At 40.5% G+C, this 12866-nt stretch overlaps 2 protein-coding genes across 2 annotated transcripts; both read right to left on the bottom strand.

Moving 5' to 3' along the window:
- Positions 1-804: 804 nt before the first annotated feature.
- Positions 805-1788, bottom strand: LOC130844274 (olfactory receptor 1361-like). The gene has a single exon (XM_057720595.1). It carries the CDS (start codon positions 1786-1788, stop codon positions 805-807), a length of 984 nt encoding a protein of 327 aa, XP_057576578.1.
- A 7265-nt stretch (positions 1789-9053) lies between these two features.
- LOC130843949 (olfactory receptor 1B1) lies at positions 9054-10007 on the bottom strand. Its single transcript, XM_057719880.1, has one exon. It carries the CDS (start codon positions 10005-10007, stop codon positions 9054-9056), a length of 954 nt encoding a protein of 317 aa, XP_057575863.1.
- Between the last annotated feature and the right edge of the window lie 2859 nt (positions 10008-12866).

Genomic DNA, 12866 nt, shown 5'->3' with positions numbered 1-12866 from the left:
GATAGATATCACAAAACTATCATGGCCAAAACAGTTATTGATTTTGCACACTCCCCAACCAAATCCACGTGTCTGCCACATCTGTAGAGCCTTCCACAAATAAATACATGACATAATAATTCCACCTATTTTCACAGTCCATCCTTGAGTCTTCTTTTTCCACTACATATTACATATAGTCTATCAGCATGTCTAAACAGCTCTGCTTACCATATGTTCCAGATCTGACCACCTATTCCTAGTATTAGAGCCACTATGAAGACTCTTTCCTCCAGCCTCTACACTGCCTTTTATGGAGTGACACAAAAGTTCAGATGAAATAATTCAGTCACTATACATATTGAACTGTGAGTTGAGAATGACAAGAGATCACAAAATTGTTACAGTTTTAAGAGAGGCTTGGCTACTCTATGGTTTACTCAAAAATCACTCTTCTGTATGATATTGTAACCCACTTTGACTTCTTGCTGGAAAACAGCACATGCCATGCCATCACTCAAATGATCAACTTCTGCAGACTATACTGATTTGTAATAATTTGGCTTAGTAATCTCCCATGCCCCAGATTAGATCTGAAAGATGAGTTTGGTGATTTTAAAATATCTTTTCAGTTGCAATGTGATGAGATTCTGGGTCAGTCAATGGAGACCAGAACTATTTATTCATGAACTCATTTCTTCCCATATCTAACCAAGAGGGAGTCAGCAGGAAATATTGTTCCAAAGGAACGTGAAACATATCAGTTATTAGGAATATAATCCATCTATTTGTGGCATTTTCCAGTTAGATCTTAGCTCCTTGGCTTCAGAAGATGCGCTGCCATTCCCCATTTCCTTGGGAACGAGGTTGGAAGTTGCCTGAAATACAGAGTTTCCTGAAAAGCCTTCGAAGAGCACCCTTCACTTCCTGGTTCCTCAGGCTGTAAATCAGTGGGTTTAGCATAGGGGTAACTACTGTGTAAAAGATGGCAACCTGGCGGTCCTGGTCCAAGTCATAGCTGGAAGATGGCCGGAGGTACATGCGGATCACAGAGCCATACAAGAGCAGCACAACCAGGATGTGGGAGCTACAGGTGGACAGGGCTTTACACAGGGCAGCAACTGAGTGCATGTGGGCTATGGCAACACCGATGCAAGCATAGGAACCTAAAATAAAGAAGAAGGGGCTGACCACCACCGCTACACCCTCAGTAAATATTAGCATTTCATTGACCACTGGTCGGGTGCAGGAGAGCTTCAGCAAGGGTGTGATGTCACAAAAGAAATGGGTGACCTGGTTGCCACAGAAACTTAAGCAGGTGACCAACACACTATAAAGGAGGCTATTGAGGCTGACGACCACCCACGAGGTCAACATTATGCATAGACAGAGGTGACGGCTGACGATGGCAGAGTATCTTAAGGGGTTGCAGATAGCCACGTAGCGGTCATAGGCCATGGCAGCCAACAAGTGGCCTTCCATGCTGCCCACAGCCATAAAAAAGAAGAGCTGGGTCATGCAGCAGCTAAAGGAGATGGTTCTATTCACAGACAGTGTGTGCACCAGCATCTGGGGAACAGTGATGGTTGTCAGAAATATGTCAATAAAGGAAAGCTGGCTGAGCAGGAAATACATGGGAGTCTGAAGCTTGGGGTCTGAGAGGGCAACGATCACTAATAGGGCATTACCCATAAATGCCACCAGGTACATGGGAAGGACAATCCCAAAAATAACTGGTTGCATCTCTGGCCAGCTGGATAGGCCCAATAAAACAAATTCAGTTACTTCTGTCCTGTTTCTAGTGGCCATAAGACTCAATCCACATCACCTGAAAAGAGCAAGTGTTAGGATCAAATAATGCTGAAATTTACTCCGGGATAGCTTTTAGAAAACATCTTTTCTTGCACAGATGTCCTTAGTTTTCCAAAAAGGTTCTTTTTCCTTTAATTTCTTTCCCTGGCCCTTATTTTTGTATTCATCCACTCACCCACCCGCTCTTTAGTATATTCCAGGTTCATGTACTGACCACTTGCAATCTCTCAATTTGATCAATACTAATGACAATAGGATAAATCACACATGGTCCCGGCTTTTTTGAAATTCACTGTATGACAAGGAAGCCATCACTAAACATGTAATTTCTTTGGTGCATGCTCTGCATGCTAAATATCGTGCATTTGATCCTCACAACAGTCGTGCATGGTAGAAACTACTTTCAATCTCGTACAACAGATGGGAAAATTAACCCATAGAGAACACTCTAGTGAAGGTCTCATGGGATCTGAGCAACCACACGTGGACTTAACCCTGTATAGTTTTATCTGCCTTAAACATCACACTTCATCAGCTGTCAGAGTTGGAAAGAGAAGGGAAAGATGCCAAGATTCCAGCCAGATGTCTGAGTCTCTGCATCTTCGATGGGGCACTGAAGTGAAGATCTGGTCCTAGTTTTGCATGTCCAGAAACTCAACTTTGTTCTTTTGGTAGGGGAGCTCTTGTTCTCTTAAGGTAATTGAACTTACCTGGGATGAGAGTAGCAATGATTAATATAATCATTGATTTTATTAATGATTCATTTTGAGGAATAATGTAATCTGCCAGTAGATGAGATTCTTATGACTTTTCAGCTCAGGTTTTCCCTATGGGCAGACTGACATGGTACGCCAAAGAGGTAACATTTTGGGATTGCTGTATGGGTAAGGATATGTTTCTTCATGAATGTGAGAAAAATAATTTTAAAATGCTAGCGTGTAAAAGAACATATAATAAAAAGCAGAAGTCTCTTACCCAAAGTTTACACATCTCCATGTTTAGTTTTACCTCTTCTGGTGATGCACACCTCTCTACCTCTAAATAATATGCTAATTACTTATACATTTATGTACCAGTTTTATCAGTTTGAGATTATCTTTTAGCTCTCTATCATGAAAGATAAAGTTTTATCTTGCTTACATTATTCCCACTCTTCTTCCTTCTTTCCCCAACTTTTTGATGATGTTTTAGCTCTTCAAATAGTTGCTTTTCTGCTCTTAAATGGCTTGCTTCAATCTATAATCCATCAACTTCAGACTCTACTTATCTTCCTCACCCCTGCATCCTCCCAAACTTTGGAAAATTGTACCTTGATTTGTGTATTGTCAAGATTGAAAACATACAAATTTTGAGTTGTAGCCATAGTTAAGCCTTCCAAGTAAATGTTGAAAATCAGTAGACAACATTGACAGTAGTATAAATATGTAAATATTTCTCACGGCAGTGCCAAAGGATGTGCTGTGGTTGCATTTACTGGTTAATGAGTCCAGTGTTCTGCCCCACTAAAAGAGAATATTCCTAACATTCAGATAAAGAATCAAAACCATTTTAAGGACATCTCTCTCAGTGCTTTCTTTAAAGATCGTATATTGAGCAGGAGCTTAAAAGATAAAGAAAACCTGTTTTCCAGTGTCTGTTCTTTTGTCTTTATTTCTTCCTGTATTCTTCTCTGTGTCAATGGATATGGCTCAGTCTATACACTCTTGTGATCTTGTTATGCATTCAAGCCAGTGGCCACACACAGACATCTACATGGAGGTGTAGATGGAGGTGAAAGAGAAAAAAAGATGGGAAGGAAGAGAGATTGAATAAGTCCTTTCATGGAGGAAAGGGGAGAGAAAATCATCTTTAAGAAGGAAAGAGTGTCAAAGAGTATAGATTTATCCATTATGAGGTTAAGAATGTAATAACCTAGAGTCCATTTTCTTCCAAGCAAAGCAAAACCACATTTTAAAACCAATTATATGCAAAGCAAACAAACTAACAAACAAAAAACAGTAATAAGCAGTGGTAGTGCTCTTGTTGGCTGACTTCTTCAATACTCATCTCTGTATCTTAGTTATTATCCAGTATCTTAATGTTATTCTCATCAGAATCTGAGCTTGGTGGATCCTGTTCAGACAACTTTGAGGGATCAAGGATGCTGATGCTAGGAGAAGACAGAGAGAGGAGTAGTTCATTTAGGAGAGATATGAAGATATATACATATATAGATTTGAACACCTCAAAACACTGAACTAAACTGAAATTTGGGAGAGGAACAAAACAAAAAAGAAGAAACGCTGGAATGAGACAGAAAAATATCTCAGGTTTCCCAGTTCCGACCTGGTACATTAGGCACATACAGATTTATGAATGGAGAGAGCTAGAGTGTTAATCCCTAATCGTGCTTATTCTTATCTTTCTTCTTTGATGAAAGCACCAACAGACAGATGAGTCTTCACTGTTTTATCAATATCTAAATGTTAGGAATACGCTCTATATAATACCTTCTTGATCTAAACTCTATTTCTAGTCTGTTCCCCTGTGTTGATAAATCACAAAGGTTGAATCTGAGATGTATAAACCTGAACCTCTTTTTCTCTGTCTCAAGAATGTATCTTCAATGTTCTCACAAAATAAATTAGGTCCTCTGACCCATATTTCTTGCACCTGGGAACTGAAATGTCTCTCCATGCCCTCTCTGATTGCATGACTATATTCTCCATCTAAGCCTTCATATTTTCACTCAAAAACATCTCTTTCTGTGTCACAAAGGACAATTCCTCCATCCCATTGCTTTCTTTGACTATAATATTTGTACCTCACTCTATTCTTTGGTATTTTTGGTACCAATATCACACTATTTTCTATAAGAAGATTACAATTTCTTACTTTCTATTCCCTTTCTATTTACTATTAGGGTACAGGGTAACCTTAATCTCACCTTTTCTCTGTGTCTAACTTCACACACTTAAGTTAGAAAATCTGGGGAGAGCTATGTTCCTTCTCCACATTCTCACAAAATTAAAGATTCCCTTTTTGTCATTTTTCATAAAAGCTTTTGTATAGAAGAGCCCATCCCAATGGGGCAGCCTCACTTACGTGTACTCACTCTGGGACTCTGCCAACTCCAGGAGGCTCCAATTTTGTTCAGATGAAATATTCATTAGAATGGGCTGAGCCCTCGTACCTTCCCTTATCAACTGGGATTGTAGTACGGGAGTCTGCTCCTCTTCCTTCCTTATATCTAAATCTCACTGAGGCAAAAACCGTAAAGCTTCTGAAAGCAACTGCATCTGTAGGGAAGGTCTACCCTTTAAGGGATACAGTAGCCTTGCATGATGTCAACAGTTAGGCAAGAAAAAACCTTAAAGGGAACTTGATTCCCATTTCGGCATCTCAAGAAGCCATCTCTCCTAACCTATCCATTCTATAATTATTGAGTGTTTGTTATTAATTCAAACATCTTAACTCAGTTGAATTAATTGTAAGGCATGAGGCTTTATGATATAGCAGTGGGACAATTCTGCCATTATGTTTCCATTCTGCTTGTCAATGACTTTCTCATTTCCTGTCCTCACCCAGTTGCATTCTTTTGATGGGTTTCATTTAGCCATTTTGCTTCTCTGTTCTAGAACTCTCATCCTCAGAATACTTGATTTAAACAAATCTTTGAGTATAAAATAAGCAGCAGGAGATAGAGCACCATATTGAAAAATCTGAGATTATACAAAGATTGGAGAGATTCTTGGGATTGCAAACTGGTTTTTTTTGTTTGTTTGTTTGGTTTTTCATTTGTTTATTTGTTTTATAAATTTATTTATTTATTTATTTATTTATTGGCTGCATTGGGTCTTCATTGCTGCACACGGGCTTTCTCTAGTTGTGGCGAGTGGGGACTACTCATTGTAGTGGCTTCTCTTGTTGCGGAGCACAGGCCCTAGGCATGAGGGCTTCAGTAGTTGCAGCATGCAGGCTCAGTAATTGAGGCCTATGGGCTCTAAAGCACAGGCTCTGTGGTGCACAGGCTTAATTATTCTGTGGCATGTGGGATCTTCCCAGCCCAGGAATCGAATCTGTGTCCCCTGCATTGGCAGGCAGATTCTTAACCACTGTGCCACAAGGGAAGTCCCAGGAACACAGACTGTTGTGACCAAGACCAACCAGAGATTGGGCTGGGAAATGTAAAATTCCACAAAGATATTCTATCCTGTTTCAGTACTTTTCTCCTGGCGATGTGTTCTTGTTGATGATGAAGTTTTACCTATTTTTAGAGCTCCAATAAGGTTGATTCTGATGGTATTTGCCATTTTGGGGGTGTTTTGAAAGAGGAGCTACCCCTGGAGATTCCTTCTCTTCCATTTTTTGCTCCAAATGGCTCTGTTGGCATTCAAAGTCTCCCGCCTTACAATGCTTGTCCTTCATTGCAACCTGACCCATCCCCCACTGAGTTATATAATTTTATTCACATTTTCACAAATTGGCCTAGAGATTCAATGATCAATATCTCAATGGACTATTTTGTAGGAATGAAAAAAAGCAAGCCTAATATTTATATAGACTTCCAAGGAACCATGAGTACCTAAAACAATCTTAAAAAAACAAAAGAACAAAGTCAGAAGACTCATGTGTCTCTATTTTAAAACTTATTACAAAACTACAGCAATCAAAAGAATATGACACTTGCAAAAGGACAGACATATAGATCAATGGAACGTAATTGAGAGTCCAGAAATAAGCCCATTTATCTTTGTCAATTGATTTTTGACAAGGGAATGAAGAACACTCAGTAGATAAAAGATAAACTCTTCAATAAATGGTGTTGGGGAAACTGAACAAACACATACATAAATATAAAACTGAACCCCTGTCTTACACCATACACAAAAATTAGCTCAAAATCAATTAAAGACTTAAACATGAGACCTGATGCCATAAAACTCCTAGAGGAAAATAGGGAAGAATTTTCTTCATATTGAACCTGGGCAATGATTTTCTGTATATGACACCAAAAGCACAAACAACAAAAACAAAAATCAAGTGTGACTACATCAAACTTAAAAGCTTCTGCACAGCAAAAGAAACAATGAAAAGGCAACCTACGGAATGGGAGAAAATACCTGCAAACCATATATCTGAAAGGGGTTAATATCCAAAATATAGAAAGAACTGACCCAACTCAATAACAATAATAACCAAAAATCTGATTAAAAAATAAGCCGAAGATCTGAGTAGACACTTTTTAAATGACATCCAAATGGCCAAGTACATGAAAAGGTGCTCAACATCACTAATCATCAAGGAAATGCACATCAAAACCACAATGAGAACTTCCCTGGTGACACAGTGGTTAAGAATCTGCCTGCCAATGCAGGGGTTATGGGTTCAATCTCTGCTCCAGGAAGATCTCACGTGCCATGGAGCAACTAAGCCCATGCACCACAACTACTGAGCCTGCACTCTAGAGCCTGTGAGCCACAACTATTGAGCCCAAGTGCTGCAACTACGGAAGCCCACGTGCCTAGAGCCTGTGCTCCGCAACAAGAGAAGCCACTGCAATGAGGAGCCTGCGCACCACAGCAAAGAGTAGCCACTCACCACAGCTAGAGAAAGCCCATGTGCAGCAATGAAGACACAACACAGCCAATAAAAAAAAAACCCACAATGAAACAGCACTGCACACATGTTCGATTGGCTATCGTCAAAAAGGTAAGCTTTGGCAAAGATGTGGAGAAAAAGGAACTCTTGGGCACTGATGGTGGAAATGTAAATTGGTATAGCCACTATGGAAAACAAAAATTTAAAAATATAACTACCATGTAATCCAGCAATCCCACTTCTGGGTATATAGCCAAAGGAAATAAAAACAGGATATCCAAAAGATATCTGCACTCCCATGTTTATTACAGCATTAGTCACAACATTATTCACAGTAGCCAAGATATGGAAACAATCTAAGTGTCAATCAACGGATGAACAGATATAGAAAATGTGGTACATACATAAAATGGAATATAATTCAACCATGAGAAAGAAAGAAATCCTGCCATTGGCAACAATACAGATGAAGCCTGAGAGCATATGCTACATGAGATAAACCAGAAAGAGAAAGACAATATTGTATGATATCACCTATATGTGGAATCTAAGGTAGCTAAACTCACAAAAACAGAGAGTAAAATGATAGTTACCAGGGGCTGGGGGTGGGGGTGGAATTGGGGAGATGTTGTTTAAGGGTACAAACCTACAACTAGTAAATAAGTAAGTCTTGGAAATAATGCACAACACAGTAATTATAGACATCAATACCGTATTATAAACTAGAAAGCGTCTAGAGAAACTAGATCGTAATTGTTTCCACCACAAAAAAGAAATGATGACTTTATGATATGATAGAGGCATTAGCTAATGCTATGCTGGTAATCAAATTACAATACATAAATGTATCAAATCGACACATTGTACACCTTAAACTTACACAACGTCACATGTCAAATATATGTCAATTTAAAAATGTTTTAATTATCACTATAAATCTCTTAAGAGATAACAAAATAGAGGACAATGTCCAGGTCCCCAAAAGCTAAGCACAACCAGCTTGTTTTCTCTACTGTTGAAATAGTTCACTGTTCCTTATTTTATGCAGCAAATTAGTTAGCTTGCATTTTCCCCATATATTTTACTTGAAAAAAATGTAAATTTAAATTAACTGAGAATATACAAAATAGAATTCACATGCATCAGAATAAGGTGCTCACACTATAATAGACCATGGAAACCAGAATCATGGCACCCATTTCACTCTCTTCTGGGCATATATTTGCTCACTTAATGAAAAAGGTAGGAAATTGGCATCTCTATTTACCTAAACTTCACTTCCACTAACTTCCTCATATACACAAATACACTCCCCACAAGCCAGCTCACCAAGTTAAATGTGACTGTAATTAACTTCATTGTCTCTGCTTTAGTTCAGAATTCACAATAGTAGTCCCGTATTTCTTCAACTGGAATTAAACAACCCAGGCCTAGTGACTCACTTCCATCCTCTGCAGATAAATGGCCAGAAGGAAGTTTCCAGAAGCTCACTGATGGGGAAGCCTTGAGCACATGTGGCATGAATGCAGAAAGTTCACAGCTGTCAAAGCATCACATCTGTAAGAGCTAAAACTGGAGTTCCTTAAGTTGTCCAGGCCATCCCTCCCCCTCAACTCCAAAACCAGCCCTGCTCAAATCTGCCCACTTTGCTCCTCACCTATCCAACTTGGCTCTTAGGCTAATCAGGAGCCCGTCCTCCCTCCTCGAAGCAGCCTATGGAGTGCAAGCTTGACATCTTTGTTGCGCAGGCTGTACACGAAAGGGTTGGCCAAAGGTGTAATGGCCGTGTACATCACGGCAGCCACCATGTCCTGATCCCGAGAGTTCTGGGAAGGAGGCTGGAAGTAGACCCAAATGATGGTGCCATACAAAAAGCCAACCATGGTGAGATGGGATCCACAGGTTGAGACTGCATGGTGGCGACCAGCCGCTGAGGGCAAGCGTAGGATTGTGGTCCCAATGCGGACATAGGAGAGTACGATGAGGGCACAGGGACCCAGCATGAGGAAGCCCCCCTCCAAGAATATGGCCAGCTCATTGGGATGGATGTCAGAGCAAGAGGCTCGCAGAAGTGGTCGGTGGTCACAGAAAAAGTGGGGAAGGTGAACGTTGCCCTCGGCATCCCCAGCCCAGTAGAGAGGCAAGAGGAGTCCCACATGCAGCATGGTGTGAACCACGGACACCACCCAGCAAAAAGCCAGTGAGCGGGCACAGAGTTGGCGATTCATCACCAAATGGTAGTGCAGAGGGTCACAGATGGCCACATAGCGATCCAGAGCCATGACAGAAATGACAAGGGTGTCTGTAACTCCAAATGCATAGAAGAAGAAGAACTGGGCCAGGCAGCGGGCAGCAGGAATGGCTGGGTCATGACTGACCAGATGGGCCAGCAACTGGGGCAGGATGACTGTGGACAGCCCCATGTCTATCACGGAGAGACCACGGAGCAGATAGTACATAGGTGAATGGAGTCTGGAGTCCTGGGAGATGAGCAGCACTAGGGTCACGTTCCCTACCATGGTGGTCAGGTAGATAGCCAGGAACAAGAGAAAGAGGACAATGCGGGGGACTCTATCTCTTGAGAACCCAAGAAGTAAGAAGACTGGAGAATGTGAAGCATTAGGGGCACAGCCCATGATGAGTGACAATGAGCCTGCCTGAAAGGGACTTTGAGTCAAAAGCAAGTCATGGGTCATAGGTTAGGGCTCATGACAATTCTAGTTAATTTATTTATGTTCTTCAAGCTCCTTAAAGACTTAAATTCAGCTGAGCACTATGGCCCTTCCTCTAAGACTATGACTTCAGTCCCTGAAATTATTATAGTGTTTTCTCCTTTATTTCTTCCTTTTCATCCACTTTAATAGGTTCCTTTGTGTAATCCATATACCCTGATAAAATCCCTCGTACAGATATAAACCCTTCATTCAATATTGCCTTTTCATCGAACCACTGTTTATGTCCTTTCAGTGGCAAAATTTCATGAAAAAATTCCCATACTCAATGTCTCTAGTTCCTCATCTTCTACTCACACTTCATCCCACTGTGATCCTCATGATTTATTCCCCATCTGAACCTGTAAGGAACAATAATGTATCATTGAATACGTAACATATAAAGAAATGGCTCTTTATAAGTTGGTGGTTTTTGTAGTGCAATTGCTTCAGATTGTCATGAAATAACTTGTTTCTTCTCTTGGTTTGATTTTGTTGGTTAACAGCATCATCATTTTCATCTGTTTGATTGACAAAACCAAAAACTGGGGAATCTCTCCTTCATCTCGCCATATTCAATCACTCTCTTTTCCCTTATATCCATCCTTTGCTCTCAGTCCACTAACACTATTTAAGCTTCAGCATCTCTGACCAATTCTAATTTCATAGCCAAATTACTAATTGCTTTACTTATCTCCCCTGGTAGATTTATTATACTTACGCCAGAATAAAATTTCCAACATGTGATTCCCCAGTTAAAGAGTCGCCATCTTCAGAATAAAATTCAAATAGTTTGAACTGACTTGAAAGCATCTTTCATTGTTAGTACTTAATCGATCTAAGCAGTCTCAGGCTGAATCACCTACCCAGTATTTTTTAAACTAGATAGTTTTTTCTTAGTTTTCTGAACATGGTAAGCTCTCACATTCCTGCAGACCTTCACATGTTATTTTGAGAACCTCAGCTTCTTGAAATAGGTCTAAATAACACTTTCCCATTCAACACAGATAGAAATTTAGGAAAAAAATAATAATTATCCTTTTAAATTCATAACTGAACTCTCAGGAATGTTAGGAAATAAAATAGATAACCAACAAGGGCCTACCATAAAGCATAGGGAACTATACTCAATATTTTGTAATATTTGTTGTGTAAAACACAACTTTGTAAATCAAATACACTTCAACTGAAAAAAAGAATGTTAGGGAAATGCAAGGGTTGATAATTAAGGTGGAATATGAAAAGCTAATATTGGAGGAAAAAGATGGCGGTGAAGTAGAGGTGCGTGGAATGCATCCCTCTCCACAGATGCATTGGGAATGCACTGAAGGACGCAATAATTCCCACAGAGAACCAGCTGAACACCAGCAGATGGCCTCGGACAACAGAAAGGACCGCAAGGAGCCTGACATAACTGGTAGGGAGGCATCTACGAGGGCTCAAAGAGGGTGAAGCGGCGGAGCTGTGGCGGACGGGAGGGAGTGAGAAACATATGGAGGGTCTGCAGCGCAGCTTAGCGTTCCAGGAATGAGATGTCGATCCACAGCTGAACAGAGGGTCCGGGAGCAGGAGCGCGGGAACCGAGAGCTGGTTCAGGGTGAGAAACATTGTTGCCAGTAAGGTGATGGACCGAGAGGACAGGAGGGAAGAGGTCCGCGGCGAGGAGTGCCCACCCCTGAGAGCTGCCCGGCCATGATGGCGGCTGGAAGCTGCAGGCTCACGGGCGGGGGGGAGGAGCTGTGTGCATAGCCTCTCTCTCTCTTTCGGCACCTCTACAACAGGCAGTGGAGAGATGCCCTGCAGGTCACCTAAGGCGCTCTGGGATAACAAGCACCCTCAGGCACTTGGGCGGGGCTAGATTAAAACCCCTTGGAAAGCCGGAAGCAGGGAGGCTGCCGAGAAAAAAAAAAACAAAACAAAACAAAGAAAAACAACAACAACAACAAAAACCTGAGAGAGGACCAACTCTAAGACTTTCTGTTTACGCCTGAGCCACCAGCGTCCGTCTGCAACAGGCACCTCCAAGCCAACTGAAACAACAGTGCACCACTGCTCACTGACTCCCAGGTGAAGGAGCCACTATTATACCCTCTCCCTCCCCACACACTGATGCTTACAGACAAACAATAAAGTAACCTCTGCTGGTCACAGAATAATGGAAAAAAACCCAAGGCGAGTAGAAGGAGACTTACAACTGAGACTCTAAGGAAACAGAAATATTATTATCAATTCCTATTGAACTGGTCCATTCTGGGATCAGTTCTGGATTTATTTCTTTTTATTTTTTATTTTTTTTTCATTTTCTCTCTCTTTTTTTTTTTTTTTTTTCTTTTTCTCTATTAAATACGATCTTAGCCCTAAGGGATCTACAACTTTTATAACATAATTTTGTAATGATATTTTTTATTCTTTTTTTTTTTTTTGCCTTTTTATATACTTCTATATCTAGCTAAGTTTTTGGTAGTACGGACAATATATCTCTCATACTTTCCTTTCATCCCTATCTTTTATACATTTCTATTCCTTTCTTTTTATTTCCATATTTCCAACCACACTACACTCTTCTGTTCCCCTTTCTTCCAGCCATTTTAAGTTTATTTTATCTTAACATACTTATAAGCAACACTATCGATCTGCTCAGACTCCTTGCTCTATTCTCCAGATGACGCACTGCCTTGGTATTTAATATTAGGCTTTTGTCTTTATCTTAGTTCTTAGTACAGTTGTCTAATTTCATTCTGAGAATCTCCATTCTCTCTGGTGATACTCTGGCTCTTTTCTATA

This window comes from Hippopotamus amphibius, chromosome 2 (genome assembly GCF_030028045.1).
Source record: "Hippopotamus amphibius kiboko isolate mHipAmp2 chromosome 2, mHipAmp2.hap2, whole genome shotgun sequence".
Classification (NCBI taxonomy): Eukaryota; Metazoa; Chordata; class Mammalia; order Artiodactyla; family Hippopotamidae; genus Hippopotamus; species Hippopotamus amphibius.
This window is presented reverse-complemented; position numbering and strand designations above follow the sequence as displayed.

Coding starts and splice junctions, on each gene's coding strand:
- LOC130844274 (XM_057720595.1), bottom strand. CDS start 1,788: ATGGCCACTAGAAACAGGACAGAAGTAACTGAATTTGTTTTATTGGGC.
- LOC130843949 (XM_057719880.1), bottom strand. CDS start 10,007: ATGGGCTGTGCCCCTAATGCTTCACATTCTCCAGTCTTCTTACTTCTT.